We start from the raw sequence: 21504 nt of genomic DNA, 5'->3' as shown, positions 1-21504 counted from the left end.
GGAGTAGCCAGCCTTGGAGTTTTTATCAGACACACAAACATCTGTTACTTTACAGAATCAGACAGTTCTGTCCTTGTTTAAAACAGAGAAGTAGTTTGCCAGATAATTCTGTCAGGCAGACATTACTCAGTTATGCTGACAGAATACATTTCAGCAGAAATCATTAACCCCTTACTATCCCAATTCCCTTAAAACTTCATCAGATATTTGAAATGAGATTCAGTGACTGGTAAATCTGTGGGTGTAAAGATGGTTCCAATTGGTCAAATGGTCAATGATGATGTAATCAGATTATGGTTCGAAATATTTGGATGTAGTCTCTTCAGTAAATAAAGTTGAAAACGAGTTGTCAGTGTGTGTAGCAGAAACTGACCTTTGCTAATCTGTATTAGGGAATCTTGATTGTTGGTAATGATGAGCAAAAAGCCAAATACCTGCCCAAACTCGCAACAGGAGAGCACGTTGCAGCGTTTTGTCTCACAGAGCCTGGAAGGTAAGAAGTGAGCTAACTGAATTAGATAATTATTAAATGTTTAAGAGTCATCTCTTAACTTTTTGTGAAAGAATGGTCCTATGTTGTAATAATTGGAAGCATTTTGTCATGCTATACTGTGAGTAATGAAACAGTTTATAGGTGTCTCATCAACAAGATGTGCTTCTACAGATGATGTTTTTCAATATAACTTTCTAGTCTCAGGCCACTGTTATTGGAAATGTATGTTCTCCATATGTAGTATTACCAGTGATATTTTTAGAATTCATTTCACTGCATTATTACAATTAAAAATGTATGTTTTAATATATTATAGAAAATTATAAACGATTGAACTGCTGTTATAATTGGGCCTTGCTCTTTCTCACGGACTTTAAATTGTTGACTGGTGTTTGAAAAGTGAGGCCATTATTTTGTTTCATGTAACTAATGGGTAAAGCAGTGAGTTTCAATCATTTCCAAGTGAGAATACCTTGTATATCTCACAGAGACAGAGCTGGGATTGTTAGCCTAATGTCTAAAACACAATGTCAACTTACAAAAGAAATGTGCTTTTTAAATTTAAATACCTTTCCGAAAATAATGTGCATGTAAAATAAAGACTGAACGGTTTTAAATCTGGCCATTTAAATTAGAGGGATTGCAGTCAGGCAACCTATGATAAAAATATGTTTACACTTGGTAATCAGTTCTGTATAGCTTCATATACCTTAAAAATGACATTGGGATCATCCTTTGTTCCTTCTGGTTCATTTGGTTTAGACCATAAGATGTAGGAACAAAAAATCAGACCACTCAGCCCGTTGAGTCTGCTCCACCATTCCGTCATGGTGGATTTACTATCCCTCGCAACCTCATTCTCCTGCCTTCTTCCTGTAGCCTTTAACACCCTGACTAACCAAGAGCCTTTCAAATTCTGCTTTAAGTATACTCAATGACTTGGCCTCCACAGCCACCTATGACAATGAATTACACAGATTCACCACCCCTTGGCTAAAGAAATTCCTTCTCACTTCTCATCGAAATGGACGTCCTTCTATTTTGAAGCTGTACCGTCTGGCCTTACGCTCGCCCGCTGGAGCAAACATCCTCTCCACTTCCTCACTGACTAGGCCTTTCAGATATTTGATAGGTTTCAGTGAGACTCCCTTCCCCCATTTTTCTAAGCTTCAGTGAGTAACAAGCCTAGAGCTATCAAATGCTGCTCATATATTAACCCTTTCCTTCACAGGATTGTGAACCTTCTGGATCATCCCCAATGCCAACACACCTTTTCTCAGGTAGTGGCCCAAGATTGCTTATGATACTCTAAGTGAAGTCTGACCAATGCCTCATAAAGCCTCACCATCACATCGTTGCTCTTACATTCTAGTCTTCTCTAAACTAATATCGCATTTGCTTTCCTCACCACCCACTCAACATGTAAGTTAACCTTTAGAGAATTCTGCACAAAGACTCCTAAGTCCCTTTGCACCTATTTAGAAAATAGCCTACACCTTCATTCCTTTTACCAAAGTGCATGACCATACACTTCCCTATACTGTAATCCATCTGCCAGTTCTTTGCCCAGTCTCCCAATCCATCCAAGTCCTTCTGCTGACACCCTGCTTCCTCACGCCACTTGCTCTTCCACCTATCTTTATATCATCTGAAAACTTGGCCACAAAGCCATCAATTCCGTAATCCAAGTCGTTAGTGTATAATGTGAAAAGAAGTAGTCCCAATACAGATCCCTGCAGACCAACACTAGTCACCAGTAGCCAACCAGAATAGATCTCCTTAATTCCACACTTTGCTGCCTGCAAATCACCTAATCTTCTATCCATGGTAGCACCTTTTGTGTAACACCATAAGTTCTTATTTTGTTAAGCAACCTCATTGGCGGCACCTTGTCAAAGTCCTTTTGAAAATCCAAGTAAAGAACCTCCACTGACTCTCCTTGCTTATCCTTGTTTGTTAGTTTCTCAAAGAATTCCAACAGATTTGTCAGGCAAGATTTCTTCTTAAGGAAACTATGCAGACTTTGGCCAACTTTATCATGTACCTTCAAGTACCCTGAAACCTCATCCTTTATAATGGACTCTAACATCTTCCCAACCACTGAAATCAGGCTAACTGGCCTATATTTTCCTTTCTTTTGCCTCCCTCCCTTCTTTAAGAGTGGTGTTGCATTTGCAATTTTCTAGTCCTCTGAAACCATTCCAGAATCTACTTGAAAGGTCACTACTAATGACTCCACAGTCTCTTCAGCTAGCTCTTTCAGAACCCTGGGGTGAAGTCCATCTGGTGCAGGTGACTTATCTACCTTCAGACCTTTCAGTTTCCCCAAGCACCTTCTCCCTTGTAATGGTAACCGTAGAATGAATAATTCTTTGTTTTGTAATTACTATAAATGAATTGTTTAGTCCAGCTTTGATTTTAATTATCTGGACGAGTTCATCTAGCCTTCAAACAAGTCTGTGATCAAAATTGCATTTTTGCCAAAAGCGAAAATGAACTTTCTGAATCTGAATTATTGTTATGTTCAAAACTTGAAAAGGAGAAGCTGAAGTCAGATGTATCAGCATTACTGTGGAGTAAAGGGAATTACAGAGGCATGAGAGAGGAGTTGGCTAGAATTGGTTGGAAAAGAACATAGACAGGGATGACAGCAGAACAGCAATGGCTGGAATTTCTGGAAGCAATTCAGAAGGCACAGGATAGATGCATCTCAAAGAGGAAGAAGGAAAGAGGACACAACTGTGGCTAACAAAAGAAGTCAAAGTCAACATAAAAGCTAACGAGAGGGCATATAATAAAGCAAAAATTCGTGGGAAGTTAGAAGATTGGGAAGTTTTTAAAAACCAACAGAAGCTAACTAAAAAATCATTAAGATGGTAAAGAAGGTAAAATACAAAATAGCCAATATTATTAAAGAAAATTCAAAAGTTGCTTCAAATACTTAAAAGTGTAAAAGAGGGGCGAGAATGGATATCGGACTGCTAGGAAATTATGCTGGAGAGGCAGGAATGGGGGACAACAAAATGGTGGACGAACTGAATAAGCATTTTGCATCAGTCGTCACTGTGGAAGGCACTAGCAGGATAGTGGAAGTTCCAGGCGCCAGGGGCATGAACTGTGTGAAGTTTCTGTAACTATAGGGAACGGTCTTGGGGAAACTGAAAAGTCTGAAGTCACCTGGACCAGCTGGTGCACTCCCCCAGAATTCTGAAAGAGGTGGCTGAAGAGATCATGGAGGCAATAGTAATGGTATTTCAAGAATCACTAGATTTTGGAATGGTTCCAGAAGACTGGAAAATTGCAAATATCACTCCACTTTTCAAGAAGGAAGAGAGGCAAAGAAAGGAAACTATAGGCCAGTTAATTTGACCCCAGTGATTGGGAAGATGTTGGAATCGAATTTTAAGGAAGTATTGGGGTACTTGAAGGCACGTGTTAAAATAGGCCATAGTCAGCATGGTTTCTTCAAGGGAAAATCTTGCCTGATAAATCTGTTGGAATTATTTGAAGAAATAACAAGCAGGGTAGGCAAAGAAAATTGGTTGATGTTGTGTACTTGTATTTTCAAAAGGTCTTTGACAAGGTGCCACTAATGAGGCTGCTTAACAAGCTGCGAGCCCATGGTATTACAGGAGAGATTCTAGCATGGTTAAAGCAGTAGCTGATTGGCAAGATGCAAAGAGTGGGAATATAGGGAGCCATTTTTGGTTGGCTGCCAGTGACTAATAATGTTCCACGGGGGTCTGTGTTGGGACCTATTCTTTTTACATTATATGTCAATGATTTGGATGATGGAATAGATGGCTTTGTAATAGGAAAATGGGTGGAGGGGCAGGTAGTTTTGAGGAGATAGGCTACAGAAGGACTCGAATAGATTTGGAGAATGGGCAAAAAAGTGGCAGATGGAATACAGTGTTAGGAAATGAATGGTCATTCACTTTGGAAGAAGAAGTGAAAGGGTTGACTGTTTTCTAAATGGAGAGAAAATATAAAAAACTGAGGTGCAAAGCGACTTGAGAGTCCTTGTGCAGGATTCCTTAAAGGTTAATTTGCAGGTTGAGTCTGTGGCGAGGAAGGCAAATGCAATGTTAGCATTCATTTCAGGAGGACTAGAATATAAAAACAAGGATGTAATGTTGAAGCTTTATAAAGCACTGGTAAGGTCACACTTAAGAGTATTGTGTGCAGATTTGGACCCCTTAGAAAGGATGTGCTGAAACTGGAGAGGGTTCAAAGGAGGTTCACGAAAATGATTCCAGGTTTGTCATATGAACTGTGTTTGATGACTCTGGGCCTGTATTCACTAGAATTCAGGGATGACCTCATTGAAACCTATCGAATGGTGAAAGGGCTTCATAGAGTGGATGTGGAGAAGATGTTTCCTATGGTAGGCAAGTCTAAAACCAGAAGACACTGCCTTAGAATAAAGGAGTTTCCTTTTAGAATGGAGATGAAGAAGTATTTCTTTGGTCCAGAGAGTGGTGAATCTGTGGAATTCTCTGCCACAGGCAAGTCTTTATGTATATTTAAGGCACATATTTAAGGATAGATTCTTGATTGGTCAGGGAATGAAGGGATACAGGAAGAAGGCAGGAGACTAGGACTGAGAGGAAAATTGGATCAGCCATGATGAAAATGTAGAGCAGACTTGATGGGCCAAATGGCCTAATTTTGCTCCTATGTCTTATGGTCTAACACCAGATAGTTTTGCGTTTGAATAAAGCTACTGTTGTAATAAGCCAGCTCTCTTGTAAACAAATAACAGAAAATCTGCAGATGCTGGAAATCAAATTAACACACACAAAGCAATGGAAGATCTCAGCAGGCCAGGCAGCATCAATGGAAAAGAATAAACAGTTGATGTTTCAGGCCAAGACCATTTGTCAAATCCTTTGAAGGGTCTCGGCCTAAAATATCAACTGTTTACTCTCTTGCGGACAGCAAGGTATTGTGCTGTTAAGTTGTAAACATGTTGGGGGAAGGGGGAAGCTATTAAGAGGATTATGTCACTTCTGTTATGGCAAGTGAAAAATTACAGAAGCTGATCAAAATTAGCCATTGTCCTTTTGAATAACTGCACAAATTCATTGACATCATCTTATGCATCTATTACTTAGGTTGTCTTTCAATCCCTGAGTCTTTAATTAGAGCTATATGCTTTACTTCTGAGCTGGTGAGATTTCATTTCAATCATTAACTTAATTACCTACAGGGAAACCTGCATGGAGAAATTATTTCATCTTTTGTTTCTTGCAAGTGTATTGTAAATTTACCAGAATTTGACAAGGAAACGGCCTGTTCTTGACTCTATTTCTATTTAACCATTGTTTCTGTCTTCCTGTATGCTGCCTGGTTTGTGCATTTCCAGAAATTTCAGTCTTTATTCTTATCACGTATGGCTATCTCTCAGACAACCAAGCATGTTATTCTTGATTCTGTCAGCTTTATTTGAAGGTGCTACCTTCCTTTCAAATTCCTAGGTGCTAAATTGACCTTATAATGTGATAAATGAAGAAGGAAAAAGAACAAGCAGGCTGACTATGAGAATTAATGTGTGAATGTGTTATAAATAAAATATTTCAACAAATGATTAAGAAGAAGTCATGGTTTGATTAAATTAACCTTGGCTATTTTGCGTTCACGGTTGTTCTTTTCACAATTTGTGATACACCTTTTTCTCCAAAATGCTTTATTTCAAAAGAATTTGGCTTTCACATTTTCCATTGTTGGAAGTACAGTTGTCCATGATTTATTGTCCTGTGGTAAAAAAACATTAAACTATTACAATTTATTTCCCTTTTGTCTTTTACTCCTGTTTATCCTGTTTGTTGTAATTAGTTTCTAATTGAGATTTTGACTTGCTATCCTTTGAACCAGCACTGTTTTGTTGGCTGACTTTAAAGAAACCTTCCCATGTAATCTAGTGATATCTGTAATACAAACTTCATCTCTTCTGACATTGCTGTAGGGAACAGTCTCCGGTGCCCTGCAGCAGTGATGTCAGCAAGCAGGCTGGCTTTGCTCGGCAGTATTTATGGCTTAGTTTGCCAGTGAAAGCTCATGCATCTTTTGCGACAATGCAGAACATTCACAGGATAAATATTGCATTAAGTAGTTATATTGGTTTTGTTTTCTGTAATCAATCCCTTCACTTCTTTTTAACTCTCTTTAGATGTGGCCATTACTGTACATTACAAGTTGCCACCTTGATTGACCACAGTTTGTTTTGAATATTTATAATAGCTTGATACTGCTGAGTGGCATAAAGTGCTACTTCAAAGGACAGTTAAGAGTCTCTCATGATGGGACTTGAAACATGTTTTGCTTCCATTATATACAACCATGGTGAGACTGCTCCTAGAGCATTGTATATAGTTTAGGTCTCCTTATTTTAAAAGGGATATACTTGCCATGGGGTAATACAATGCAGATACATTTGCCATTCCAAGGGTAACAGATTTGCTGTAGGGGAGGGAGTGAGTAACTTAGACTTCCATCTTTAAGAGCTTTTAGATGAATCAGATATCAGTGAAACTTGCAGAATTCTTGCAGGGCTTAATGTGATAAGAGGTCCAAAGGATGCAAAGACTTTGGAAACAGGTGAATCTGTTCTGCACAAAGACGTTGTCTGGATTCAAGAGTATTAGCTATAAGGACAGGTTGGGAAAGCATCGATTGATTTCTCTGAAGAGCCAAAGGCTGTTGTATGTAAAATTATGCAAAGCACAGCCAGGGTAGAATCATTTTTCATGGGTGGGAATGTCAACTACTAGTGGTAGTGTGATATTACTACACAGCAGCCTCTTCGGACTCTGGATTTGGGGATAGCCAAACGTTATATGGATTTTCTGCTGCAGTCTGTTTTGTCATGTGCTTTTGTGATATCATCCTGGAGGAACGTTGTTTCATTTTTTAACTGCATTGCAGTTGTGCTTTCTAAATGACAATAAACTGAAATTCAATTCAATAGAGGACATAGCATTAACATGAGAGGGGGAAAGTTTGAAGGAGAATTGTGCTGCTTTGTTTTTACACAGTGTCAGGTTGTTGTAAACAACATTTAGATAAATTAACAGAATTGAGGGAAATGGACTGCGTGTAGACGGCTATGCAATTTAAATTGGCATCATGTTCAACACGTGGTGGACAGTGTGACTTGTTTCTATGCTGTACTGCTGTATATGTGTAAGATGGATGTAGGAAGAAAGTTTCTCCTGGTTAAGCAGTTTTAAATTTGGGGTCACAGTCTTAGAATGGGGGGTATCCCAATTAGAAATGAGATGAGAAATTTCTTCATTTAGAGCCTAATAAGTCATTGGAATGTTCTACTTTCAGAGGCTGTAGAGGTTCAATCATTAAGTTCATTCAGAAGTAAGGGAATCACGAGATGTATGGATAGTACAGCAACATAGTATTGAAGTAGAAGATCTGTTATGATTTTGATGAATGGCAGGATTGCTCAAGGAGGCCAAGTTGGTCTTCTGATTCAATACAGGTTTCTCAACAACAGAGAGATAATGAATATCCACTGGGACGACCGGTTATTATATGCCAGTTTACAAGCAGGCTACTATTTCACTTTCACCGATTGAAAGTCATTTTGGTGATATCCAATTTTTAATGTGCATCACACATATTTATTAATTTGTTTTCAGTGGGAGTGATGCAGCATCAATTCAAACCAAGGCAACACTCAGTGACGATGGACAGCACTACTTTCTCAATGGATCAAAGGTGAATACAGCGCTAAGTGGTTTTGACAGTCCCTCTTTTTCCTTTTCATCTGATTTATTGTTGGATCAAGATTAACTGCTTTGGAAATGCATCAGACAGGTAGCCTATTTTTCTTTTTTTTTGTTCCATATTAAAAAGGGAAGCATGTTAACAAAATTCAAAGCAAGATTTTGTAGCGTTGTACTTTTATCTTCTCATGTTACTACTCCCCAATATGAACTGTTGTTTCATCATTCTGCCTCGGGGGTCATAATTTTTGTTTTAGTTTTCTGAAATTTCATATGGCCAAATCCTCAAAAGTGATGAGGAGCTACACTATACGGAAAATGGAAGTCTCCAGTTTGATTAATGGCATGTCCAATGTCAAGATGATCTTACTTAGCTGATAATAATGAGCTTCAGAATTGGAAAGTAATGTCTGTTAGGTTCTGTGTGCTTCTGGGCAAGTGAATCTCTCAAGCTGAAGTGGAACTAGGATTGTCTCAGTTTGGTTTTCATTAACCTTGAACTTATCCTGTAAATTTTGAGGTCTAATAATGGCAACACAGAATAGTTAGCACTGTTCTCATAGCTTCAGGGTCCTGGATTTAATCTTATCTCAGGTGCTGTTCCTGTGGAGTTTAAAAGCATTTCACATTGTTTCAGCCCCGTGGTTTCCTTTCATTGATAGGCAGGGAAGTAAATTGGCTCCTGTAAATTGCTCCTTAGTGTAAGGAAGTGACAGAAGAATTAAATGGGAATGGTTGGTCATTTATTTGGAAAATAATTGTAGAGAAATAAGGATTGAGAGAAGGAAAATGATGGGATTACTATTTCATTCTTTACTGTAATATTCTTCTTAAGCCCATCACCCCTACTGGGGCATAGACTGCTGATAGCAGCTCTCCAGAGTCCTCTGTCCTAGGCTAGTCTTGCAAGGTGTAGCCTATTGAAGCTCCTTTCTTTCCCAGTGATGAGGTCTTTGGAGCTTCTGTCGGGGTTTCAGAAGTGTTGGGTTTTTACGGCATGGAATTGCTAACCCCACCCACCAGGATTGAGACCGTCCATGGTGGAGTTTGTAATATAAATTCGTGCCTAAAATTGTTGATACAAAATTATTGATATTTGTGAACCAAAAGCATATTAGGCAAATATTATTTCATTTTCAAGAGTCAGGTAGAAGACTGGACTTTAGCAGTGTGTTGGAAATGAAGATGCAGAATTAGTGGAGGTCATCCTCCCTTGAAGCTCACTATGGAAATGGGTAGTAGAAGTCATAAATGGAATACTCCGATGCTGAGATGAAAAGCCATAAATGTTCGTCTGCACTGAATTGTCAGTCTAGGTCAGGGGGTTTCCAGCCTGGGGTTCATAGACCTCCCAGTTAATGATAGGGGTTCATGACATTAAAAAAAAAGGTTGGGAACCCCTGGTCTAGCTTCTGCTCGTAATTTCCTGTGAATGGTTTAACTAACTAGCTTAGCATTTGCAGTGAGAAATGACCGACCAACATAGAACATCTTTTGAAGCTCCATTTGGCAAAAACTTGCCAATATAAGCAATCTTCACTTGATGTGGCAGGCTCCTGTTTAGCCAATGGATATATCAGTATCAGGTTTAGTATCAGTAGCATAATGTATGTCATGTTACACTTTCGTGTGAGTTGGTGAGGATGGACAAGGAAGGTGACCATCTTCCACATAAAGCCAAGAGATGGATAGCTGAGTGAGCCTGGTCGGCAATATCCTTGAATGTTTCTGACATTCAGGGACATTAAAAAAATATATATTTTTGAACACAAACTTTGTGGAACATACAGAATTTTGCACTTTATGAGAACATTAATTGGAAAAAAATTGCAATTAGTTGAACAGTATTATCTGAAATTACTCTTTGTCTTGTTTCTGATGTCTATTCATTGACTTCTGCTGCAGATCTGGATATCAAACGGTGGAATTGCAGATATTTTTACAGTGTTTGCACAAACAAGAGTAGTTGACAAAGATGGTGCAACCAAAGATAAGATCACAGCTTTTGTGGTGGAGAGAAAATTTGGTGGTATTACCAGTGGGAAGCCGGAAGACAAACTAGGAATCCGTGGATCCAATAGTAAGGCATTCATGATTCTGGTGTGAAAGCATTTAAGTTCCTTATTATTAAAAGAATCAAATGCAAAGTCATTTCATTTGATATGCAATTTGTGTGCTACTCATTTTGATTAAATTCGAAATACAAAGTTTTTTTTTGATGTATTGACAAAAGTTTATGGTAACTGATAAATTCTATTATTGCTAAACTATCCAAACGAGTGTTTCCATTTCACACAAACTGTTCTCTCCGAATTTTACCAAGAACAGTTTGATAACTTCTCAATGGGTTTGTTCAGAATAATGAACAGGATTGGGAAGCTTTTCATCTGCACCAGTTGCTCAAGTTGGTAGAGAAAAGATGAGGTGTAAAGGTTAATTACTGTTTTACACATAGAGGAATTTACAATTCAGTTATGAGTTGGATTCAGCCCATGGTCTGGGTCCACCTGCACTTACTGGGCCAGGTGCAGAAGGCTCATAGACTGACCCAGCTTCCTTGGAACTGACCCAGCAAGATGTAGCATGATATCAACAATGACAAAAATTAATGTAAACAAAATAGGACACATTCGGTTTAAATGAGCCACTGGACTGAGAAATAATAGATATTGATATCAATGTTAAAACATTTTTTTTTCTCTCTCTCCTGATCTTCAGACCAGGTTCCACTGCAAGGCAGTGGATTCTGTGGTGCAATGCTGAACAATCCCAGTGGGATCATGCTTTTCCATTGAACTCTATATGAACTCTGCTGAGGGAGCAGAGTGTCTGTCAGTAGAGCAGGTGAACCTTTTCCAAACTACCAGGCACAATCAACGTAATTCAGCGCAAGACACTGATTGGCAAAGCTAGTTTCAGTAAAATATTTTCTCTAGTTTACCTCTTTTGATCCTCAAAGATGAATTGGATTATTTCCATTGCCACCCAGTTCACTTCAGTGTGGAAATGAAAGGCATTTCTGCTTTAAAGTAAGTCTTTTAGTTCAATTTTAAAATCTGTCCAAGGTTAGTCAATGGAACAGGATTCCATATGCCAGAGCAATCTGCTTTCGATATTTGAATGCATCTTAATTACATGCTGACCACGTCCATTATTCCCATTTGGCCATAATTTGTTGAAGTTAGCTACTTGACAATGTTTGCCTTAAATTGGACTTGTCGTCAACATGTCAATTTCTCTGCAGTTCAAGCTGCTGTGTTAATCATGTGGAAAAGGAAATTAGTTATCTAAAATCTCAGCTAGAGGAATGCACAATATATTAAAGGTTGGGAAATGGAAAGTGGAAGGCCAAGAAATATGTTGATGTAATTATTAAGAGAATTAAAGTAAGGGAAAGAAAGAATGGTCATATTTTCAGTATTTACAGTTTCTTGAATTTCAAATACAAGAAATACCAAGAAAAAGGAAACTTTTTTTTCAAATTACTTCTACAATTCTCCACTATGAAATAGCACAAAGAGGTGCTGCACATTTAACAATGGCTACTGCTGCTTGCATGGACTCTTATTCTTCCAGTTACATTACTGATTCTGAATCAGTAATATTGCTGCTGTTTACTTGATATGAATATGATGAATGTAAAAGAGTGATGTTTACTTACCACCTTTGAGCAATAATTTATGCAGGATATTTGAAAATAGTGTAATGGTATACTTTGGAAAGGAACTGTGAAATCCCTTATCACATTCACAATGCAGACGGCCCTTCAGCTTCTGATGCTTTTGTATTTTATACTTAGTGGTTACGAGTCCTTTAGGATTTGCTTCATAATAAGGACTTGGTAGCATTTTTTTTCTCAGCACTTTTTCTCATATTCCTTTCTACAGTTTTAGATAAATACAGATGCAAGCATTAGATGTCTCTTTGCTCCAGTCTCATCACTAATTTGTATTGTCTCTATGTTAATAGCTATTCTTACAAACATTGAAACAAATATCCTTACCATAATGAAATTTCAAGGCATCTTCTTTATCAATCCAGTTAGTGGAATCAATGGAACTGGCATTTCAGAGCTAAGTAATTCAATGTTGTCTACCAAGGCCAACAGTTGTAAACTAATTAGTGGTTGAAGATGAGTCAAAGCAATAAACAGCATTTCAATTTCCCCAGATACCTTTTACAACTGCATTTCATCCACTTATCATCACTGCTCATCTTGCTAGTGCTCCACAGAGCAGAGGAGGTGGGGAGTGTAGTTTGATTGTAGTATACAAAATTATGAGTGGCATAATTGTCCTCTATCATTCTTGTGCTTGCTGATCTACCTGGCCTTTTAAAATTCACACTCTCCATGTCCCTGACATTGCATATTTCTATATTTTTTCAGACCTTTAATTGTCTATGCATTACAGAAAACTAACAATTAGTTTTGTACTTTCAGCTTGTGAGGTTCATTTTGAGAATACCAAAGTGCCGGTAGAAAATGTCCTGGGAGAAGTTGGTGGCGGGTTTAAGGTAATTAACAAAAGTATATTAGTTAAATAATTACTTCAAATTCAATTCATTTGATATTTTTATCAATACGTGTTTTAATTATGTTTAATGCTACATGAACAATGAATGAACTGACTTTATTTCTTCAATCTTTCACGTACATGAGGGGTAAAAATCTTTACTTCTCTGTCTGAAAGTGCAATGTACAATCATAGTAATTTATGATAAATAGAACAGTCATGTAACATACAGTACATTCAAATCAGTGTGAGTTACTCAGTCTGATGGCCTGGTGGAAGAAGCTGTCCTGGAGCCTGTTGGTCCTGGCTTTTATGCTGTGGTACCATTTCCCAGATGGTAGCAACTGGAGTAGATTGTGGTTGGGGTGACTCGGGTCCCCAATGATCCTATAGGCCCTTTTTATATACTTGTCCTTGTAAGTGTCCTGAATCGTGGGAAGTTCACAGCTACAGATGCGCTGGGCTGTCCGCACCACTCTCTGCAGAGTCCTGCAATTGAGGGTGGTACAGTTCCCATATCAGGCAGTAATGCAGCCAGTCAGGATGCTCTCAATTGTGCCCCTGTAGAAAGTTCTTAGGATTTGGGGGCCCATATCAAACTTCCTCAGCCATCTGAGGTGAAAGAGGCACTGTTGTGCCTTTTTCACCACACAGCTGGTGTGTACGGACAACGTGAGGTCCTCGGTGATGTGGATGCAAGGAACTTGAAACTGTTTACCCTCTCAACCCCAGATCCATTGATGTCAATCGGGGTTAGTCCATCTCCATTTCTCCTGTAATCCACAACCAGCTGCTTTGTTTTTGCAACATTGAGGGAGAAGTTGTTTTCTTGACACCACTGTGTCAGAGAGATGACTTCTTCCCTGCAGGCCACCCCGTTATTGTTTGAGATAAGGCCAATCAATGTCCTGTCATCGGCAAATTTAATTAGCATTTCAAAGCTAAGTAATTCAATACAAATAAACAATTGTACATTTCTTTTGATATAAGCAGTTTTAAGTATTTGTAATGTTAGCCTTTTATGGCATTACTCAGAAGATCTAAACTTTAAATGAAACATTTGTTCTGTTTCTCTCCCACTCCATTTGCTCAGAACCTTTATTCTTCAATCATTTATCTTAGTTTCTGGTGTAAAATGTTGAGATACAGAATGGTTAAGTACAGTGCTTTGAATCACTTAATGTCTTAACCTATTCTGACATTTATAGCATCTCTGTAATATGGCTAAGTGTTACAACTTATATCAATATTATTTTAGCGATTCACTGAAATAAAATTTCACAGAGTATCCAAAATAAAGCTTTTCATCTAGCACCCCAGTGCATGCTTTTGGTGCCAATGGGCGCTGGTAGAAACTGTCTGTGTTTGCCAGCCTGTAGTGTCTTTTGTTTATTCATTCAAGGGATGTGGGCATTACAGACTGAGCCAGCTTTTAGCTCCCTGTTCCTAAAGAGAAGGTGGTGGTGAACTGCTTCCCTCACTGCTTCAGCTGTTCAGGTGTGGGTGTAAGCTGAGTACACTTAGGGAGAATTTCAAGATTTTAATGCAGCCACAGTGATGAAATGCCAATATAGTTCACCATTAGTCAGACAGCACTTGGAGTGTTATGAGCAGCTTTGGACCCCATATCTAAGAAAGGATGTGCTGACATTAGGGAGGGTTCAGAGGAAGTACACAAGAATGATTCCAGGAATGAAAGGTTGAATGTATCATGAGTGTTTGATGGCTCTAGGCCTGTACTCATTGGGGTTTAGAAAAAAACTCCTGTGAGTACAGGCCTTACTGAAAGGTCTCATTGAAACCTTTAGAATATTGAAAGGCCTAGAAGGGATGTGGCCTTTTTTTTTTGGTTTCCTGTAGTGGGGGATTCTGAGACCAGAGGGCACAGCCTCAGAATAGAAGGATGTCGCAACAAAAATTAGAATTAGAATAACACACACAAAATGCTTGTGGAACACAGCAGGCCAGGCAGCATCTATAGGGAGAAGCATGGTCGACATTTCGGGCTGAGACCTTTCATCAGGACTAACTGAAAGGAGAGATACTAAGAGATCCTTCTGACTGGTAGAGGTCAAGGGTTTAGAAGACAAATTTCTGAAAGGACTCTTTGTGTTTTGCTGAAGTGCATCCTTTGGATGATACAAACTGCTCGTTTTGGTGGAATGGGTGAGTGTATGGTTGTGGAAGCGATGCCTATCAAACAGTCTGCTACGTCCTGTATTGTGTCAAGTTTCTCAAATGTGGTTAAAGCTGCACTCATCTACGCAAATGGAAAATTGCACTCCTGACGTGAGTCATGTAGATGGTTGGCAGGCTTTGGGATCTTGGGAGATGAGTTGAGTGCTACAGGATTCCCAGCCTTTGACATACCCTTGTAGCCACATTGTGTATTTGGCTACTCCAGTTCAATTTCTAATGAATGCTAGCCCTCAGGATATTGATAGAGGAGGATTCATTGATGACAGTGCCTTTGAATGTCAGGGGGTGATAGCTGAATTTTCTCTACTTGCAAGTCATCATTGCCTGTCTCTTGTGTGGCATGAAGATTACTTGTCACTTTCCAGCCTAAGCCTGGATGTTGTTCAGGTATTGCTGTGTTTTTTTTATGCCATGGGCCATTACCATTAAGCAAAAGGTCCGTGGACACCATATTGGGAACCCCTGCTGTATTGGGATGTGGACTCTTTCAGTATCTGAGGAGGTGTGAGTGGGGCTGAACAGTGTGTGGTCATCAGCAAACTTCCCTATAGTACTTCTGACTTTATGACTGGAGGAAGGTCATTGGTGAAGCAGCTGAAGATGGTTGTCCTTGGACACAGCCCTGGTGGGGAGCTCCTGAGTTGGTGTCCTGTGGCTGAGATGACTGATCTCCAATCAGCACAGCTAACTGGTGATCAATTATCTCAGCCATAGGACACCTATGCAGCACAGCTACAATCAAATGCTGTTTTGATATCAAGGACAGTTATTCTGTCTGTTTGCTGTGAAGGTGCTTAATCTACCAGTAAAATGGAAAAGGGAAACAGATCAAATCACTTAGCAAAAAAAAAAATATACTAGCCACTTCTATGTAGAAATAATGAAGAGCTTTGCTAATATAAACAAGGAGGGACTGTTATAAAGGTGGTTTTCCCGTGTACCTTGCTACTCTTGCCCTTGGGAGAGGTGGTGGGTTTCAGAGATGTGGTCAGAGTTACATTAGCAAAAGAGTGGTACACAATGGAGCCACTGCTTCAGTCTGTTTGGGATGATGGAAGGCATGCCAATCAAATGGGTTGCCATGCCCAGGATAGTATTGGCATTTGTTGGAACTGCTCATCCAGGCAGAAGGAGATTCTTACACCAGAAAAAACAAGAGGCTGCAGGCTTTCTTAATGTCTTGCAGATGATAGAGGGTCTTTTTGGTATCAGGAGATGAGTTATTCTCCCTAGAGGACCAAGCTTCTGTCTTGCTGGTATAGCTGCAGTATTTATTTGGCTGGTCCAGTTAGGTTTCTGATCGATAGTGACTCAGGAAAATGATGGTGGAAGAACTTGGAAATGGTAATGTTTCAGAATGCCAAGGAATGGTGATTTGACTCTTGTTGAAGCAGTTTAGCCCATGCCAGAATGTTAACTAGATCATATCATGTTGCAGGCAGGAATGTGCTGCTTTAATTGCTGAGGGATTGAACATTGCGTTAACATCCCCACTTCTGACTTTGTGATGGAAGGGAAGCCATTAATGATGTAGAAGACAGTAGCACTAAGAGATTACACAAGAAACTTGTGCAGTGATGACCTGGAGCTAGGATAATTCATCTCCAACAATGCATTCTCATCTTCCTTTGTAGTAGATTTAATTCCAACCACTAGAGTCTTGTCTATTGATGTCTTTTAACTTCATTTTAACTAAGAAGCCTTAATGTCACACTCAGTCAAATGTTCCCTTTATGTATCATGGAATTTGAACCTGGACAGTACCAAATGTGTGGTATCTCCCTAATTAATGCTAATACAAATAATCTGTGGAGATTGTACCAAAGACCCTAACATATTGAAGCTTATACCAGAACATCAGTTTACAAATTAACTTGTAAAGAGCTGGTACTGTCAGTAGAAATATTAATTCCATTAAGATTATAAGACCACATGAGTCTGAGATAACTCCAAACTCTCCATCAAAACAAAGATTGAAGTGTGCAACGCTTGTGTCCCCTGTGCACTTCTGTACAGTAGCAAGACCTGGACAACATTTGCCAAGTAGGAGAGAAGGCTCAACATCTTCGATTTAAGGTGGTGATCTCCCGGAGAGACAGGACCCAGTGCCGAGGTTCTCTCGTGCCAGCCTCTCTAGCATGTCCACCCTGTTCAGGCAGTGTAGGCTGTGCCGCCTGGGCCACGTCTGCTACATTCAAGATGGCCACATCCCAAATGACATCTTCAATAGTGGACCAGCTTCAGACGAGAATTGTTGGCCGCCCACAACTGTGCCTCAGGGATGTCTGCTGGCGGGACATGAAGGCACTGGATATCAACACTGAGCCCTGCAAGGAACTTGCAGCCGAACACATCAGGTGGAGAAGCAACCTGAAACAACACCTTAAGTCAGATGAGGAAAAATTTCTGAAAGCGGGCCCATTGAAAGGAATGCTGCATCTCCAGCACGGCTAAGACCACTTAAAGATGTGACCTTTGCAACAGAGACTGTCACTCTCGCATTGGTCTCATCAGCCACAGACAGCACTGCACCAGCCAGCAACGTAGATAGCTAGGACGCAGCATCCACGGTCGACCTTGACCAATTGAGGGCCACATCATTTCGTTGAAGCATTTGGAATGAGGCCATTTGACGCTTCATGCGTGTTTCATTTTTTGACAGAATCATCTAAATCATCCCACTTCCATGCTATTCTCCAGTAGTATTGTAACATTAGTTTGGTTAATGTTCAGATTCAAATTCCTTTTCAAAATTATTATTGAAAATACTCCCCTTCAGACAATACATTTCAGATCAGTACACTCTTCATTTAAAAAAATAAGTTTTGTCTTTTTTTTTCTTTTGTCAATTATCTTGAAGCTGTCTTTGACTTGCTCTAGAATCCAGCACTTACAGTATGTTGTCTCTATTCTCCGGTTGCCAACCTTCTTGTCAGAAAAAACTCCCATGTCGTATTCACCCTTCCCTTCCCTTCCCTGTGCTAAAATCAAACTCAGCCTCTCTGACCTCTTGTTGTTGGTTAACACAAATATGCATGAAGACTTCAGATCAAAATGTATAGGTGAACTGATTCATAGAAATATAAGTTGTTTATGCTGCACTCACTGCCTGTTATGTTGTTGGCACCTAGGACAGCAATGAAGGTCCTCCAGCTCTGGCTTTGTTCAGGACTCCTTCATTGTGTCAGGAGCTTCCTCTCAGTTTTCACTACTGTCAGTTGTGCAAGTCCCATGTGGTGACTCAAGAATGCCACTGCACTCAGATGTAGAAGGACTCTTCATTCCTATTTATGTAACAATAATGTTATACCAGTCAGGGTTGTTAGCCATGAGCTAAACTCCCGAACCTGGAGGACCACTCTTAGTCTAATCTTTACCCTTTGACTTCTTTAGCATTGATGACCCTAACAAGAGCAATAGTTTAAAGCCCTGACTCCAATGAGCTCTCTGGATCATTGAGGCATGCAGACCTCCTAATTATGACAAGGTTTTAGTCCTCTTGGAGGTTGTATTTAGTGTAAATGTTTCAAGATGGTGGTGTGACGCAGCGCGCAGCGGCCACTCCAGGAATGAATATCTGTTATCTGTAAGTAGGGGCTATGTACAATCCTGATTTGATGGAGACGGACGTGTGAAGCACGGAGGAATACCTGGTGGAACTTTTGAACTACTGTGGAACTACTGTGCGATCGGAGAAATCTCCGGGAGGAAGGCCCCGAATCCTCGGCTTTGCCTGTTGCTTGGTGGCCAGTGCCGGGGTCGAAGCGCTTGGCAGAGATAGTGCTCGGTGTCAGAGGGCTGGTCGGAGGCTCAAAGTTTTCGGACAGACTCGGAGCTGGCTGTGGTCAGAGCTCCCAGCAAGCTGCAGTGCTGGAGGTTCATGGCAGGAAGAGTTTTCCTTCCTTCTACTGTCTGCGTGAGATGATGTGCTGTCGGGACTTTGAGACTTACTTTTAAACCGTGCATGGACTGCTCTCTATCAGATTATGGTATTGCTTTGCACTGTCGAAACTATGTGTTATAATTATGTGGTCTTTGTCAGTTAGTCTTTTATCAATTATGGTTTTGTCTGCACCGTTGAAACTATATGTTAACTATAACTATATGTAACTATGTGGTTTTGTGTATGTCCTGTGGCTTTAGGTTTGTCTGATGGGTTTGTAGCTCCTTTCCGGGGAACGTGCTAAGACGGTAGCGCGATATCGATACACAGAAGCCTCTGGATTGGGGATTACCAAACGTTATGTGGTTTTTCTTGTGTGGTCTGTTTTGTGCTTTTTCATGATATCATTCAGGAGAACGTTGTCTCATTTTTTAACTGCATTGTATTTGTGGTTTATAAATGACAATAAACTGAATCTGAATCTGAAATTGAGTTTATTTAGAGAAGTGGTGATGGCATAAGAAAACCCATGGTCTCCTGTTTTCTGTGCATCAAAGATAATCACAAAATTTATGGTGAACTTGAACAGTAGGCTCATTGTTGAAAGTAAATGGAGAAGGATTATGTTTTTATCAATAGAAATTTTGATGAGACTGAAATTATTTTGTTTTCTGTTCCTCCAGGTGGCCATGAAGATCTTGAATAGTGGGCGATTTAGCATGGGGAGTGCATCTGCAGGAATGATAAAAAAGCTTATTGGTGAGATTATAAAATGATAATCTTGTTGATTTGTAAGCTAAATGCTGAATAATCATCTTCTAGCTATCAACCATACCAGCTAAAACTGTAAAACATTGGGACAATACAGTTCTCCACTGAGACTGTACACAGCTCCAGCATCCCAGGTTTGAGCGTGCCTCAGGTGCAGCCTGTGTGGAGGTTCTATGTTTTCTGAGAACTGAGAGCTCCAGTTTTCTCCCGCATCCTAAGGACATACATAGAAAGGTCACTGGCTTTTTTAAAATTAACTCCTGAGAGGGTAAGTGAGCCAAGATGAGCCAGTAGGCATGGGAAGGTCTACAGGGAAAAGAGACTGATGGGTTGTTCTACTGGGAGCTACCATGGATGAGATGGGCTGATTGGCTACCTCTTCTATCATTATAAGTCAGCATGAATGATCGATTACAGCCTTCATGTCCTAGTCCAGGTTAGGTATGATTTGTTTATATAATGCTGGCTAAAATAATTTAATGTCCATTCCTTGGTGCTGTGAAAAAGTATTGATGAGTTTCTGTCTTTTGTCTTAAGCGTAGTTAATGTTAATGGAACAGATTATGTTGGAGACCCCGCCCATCTGTATTTACCTGGTACAGGTATAGAGGTGGAATCTCACTGGGGCTCTGGTTCCTGCTAGCAACTGCAGATGCCTCTGTGACATGGAGGCCTCAGCCACGGAATCCCTCTAGCAGGCTTTGACAGAAAGCTGGAAACATACAGGAGTATTTAAAATTGAAATTAGTACATAATATTCATTTTTTTAAAAAATTAATGATAATTACTTCCTGCCCCGTTACACTTCTGGCATTTAGGGCAGCAATGAAGGTCCTCTGCCTCTGTATATACAGAAGATTCTTTATCGCTGTTTCAGTAACATTTGTTTCTTGACCAGTCAGGGTTGTTAGCCCTGCGCTGAATCCCCGAACATGGAGGACCAGGGGACCATTCGTAGTCTGGCCTATATCCTTTGACCTGTTTGGCATGGGTGACCTACCAAGAGTCAAAGCACAAGTCGTGTGGATTCTTGTGAGAAATGTTAGTGACATGTCACCACACTGTTATTTTATTGGTCCCAGGCTACAGTTGTTCTACTTGAGTCTGGCTCATCATTGCAGGTGGCTGAATATCTGTGCAGTTGAGACCACTTCTGGACTTTAAACTGCCCCTAGCCGGGTGCTCCTTTATGAAGAAAATTAGTGATTTTGCTGAAAAATAACCTGCCACAATAGGAATGATGTACCACAGCCAGAGATTTATGCAATTGAACAACACAGAAACCAGCCTGTCTGCCTACCATGTGCTTGCCGCCCATTGTACCTAGCAACATTAACCCCTTTACCCAATTTAGGTCTGTAGTCTTCTTTGCGTGGGTGATTCAGATACTTGTATAGATGTTTCTTAAATACATTGAGAATATCTGCTGGCACCAACTCTTCAGGTAGTGCTTTACAGTCTAATCACCCACTGTGAGTAATTTTTAAAAAAGGTATCTTTCAGATGCCCTCTGACCTTCCCACCTCTTACCTTAAACCTATGCCCTCTTATCGTAGACATCCCTGTCCTAGTCATGGGAAATAGAGCTTTAATATCTGCCTTGTGTACCCCAATAATCCATCACAATTTTATATACCTCCTATCATCTCATACCTCAATCTCCTCAGCTGTAGCTTATCCAGACTCGTTTCCATGGAGGAGTCCCAATCAAGCAATACCCTTGTAAGTTTTCTGTACACCGTCACTATCACATCCTTCTTATGGTGTGGTGACCCAAACTGCACACAGTACTCCAACTGTGGCCTAACCCTTTTTTGTGCCGTGGCTGAGGAAGACATTCTCACCATATTATTCTCCTGTGCTGTCAGTTTCGGGGAGCTCTGCACTTGTACCGCAAGGTAC

General features: G+C 40.0%; 1 protein-coding gene across 1 annotated transcript in view; it reads left to right on the top strand.

Annotated features, from left to right (window-relative positions):
* The window catches only part of acad9 (acyl-CoA dehydrogenase family, member 9), a 66789-nt gene that overhangs the window by 17401 nt on the left and 27884 nt on the right, over positions 1-21504 (top strand). The window contains exons 5-9 of the mRNA XM_059944099.1: positions 393-493; positions 8149-8227; positions 10141-10315; positions 12677-12750; positions 19515-19590. Coding sequence (XP_059800082.1) covers positions 393-493; positions 8149-8227; positions 10141-10315; positions 12677-12750; positions 19515-19590 — 505 coding nt within the window. The remainder of the gene's footprint in view (positions 1-392; positions 494-8148; positions 8228-10140; positions 10316-12676; positions 12751-19514; positions 19591-21504) is intronic.

Source organism: Hypanus sabinus, chromosome 19 (assembly GCF_030144855.1).
Source record: "Hypanus sabinus isolate sHypSab1 chromosome 19, sHypSab1.hap1, whole genome shotgun sequence".
Classification (NCBI taxonomy): Eukaryota; Metazoa; Chordata; class Chondrichthyes; order Myliobatiformes; family Dasyatidae; genus Hypanus; species Hypanus sabinus.
Note: the sequence above shows the minus strand (reverse complement) of the source record. Positions and strands in the feature narration are given on the sequence as shown.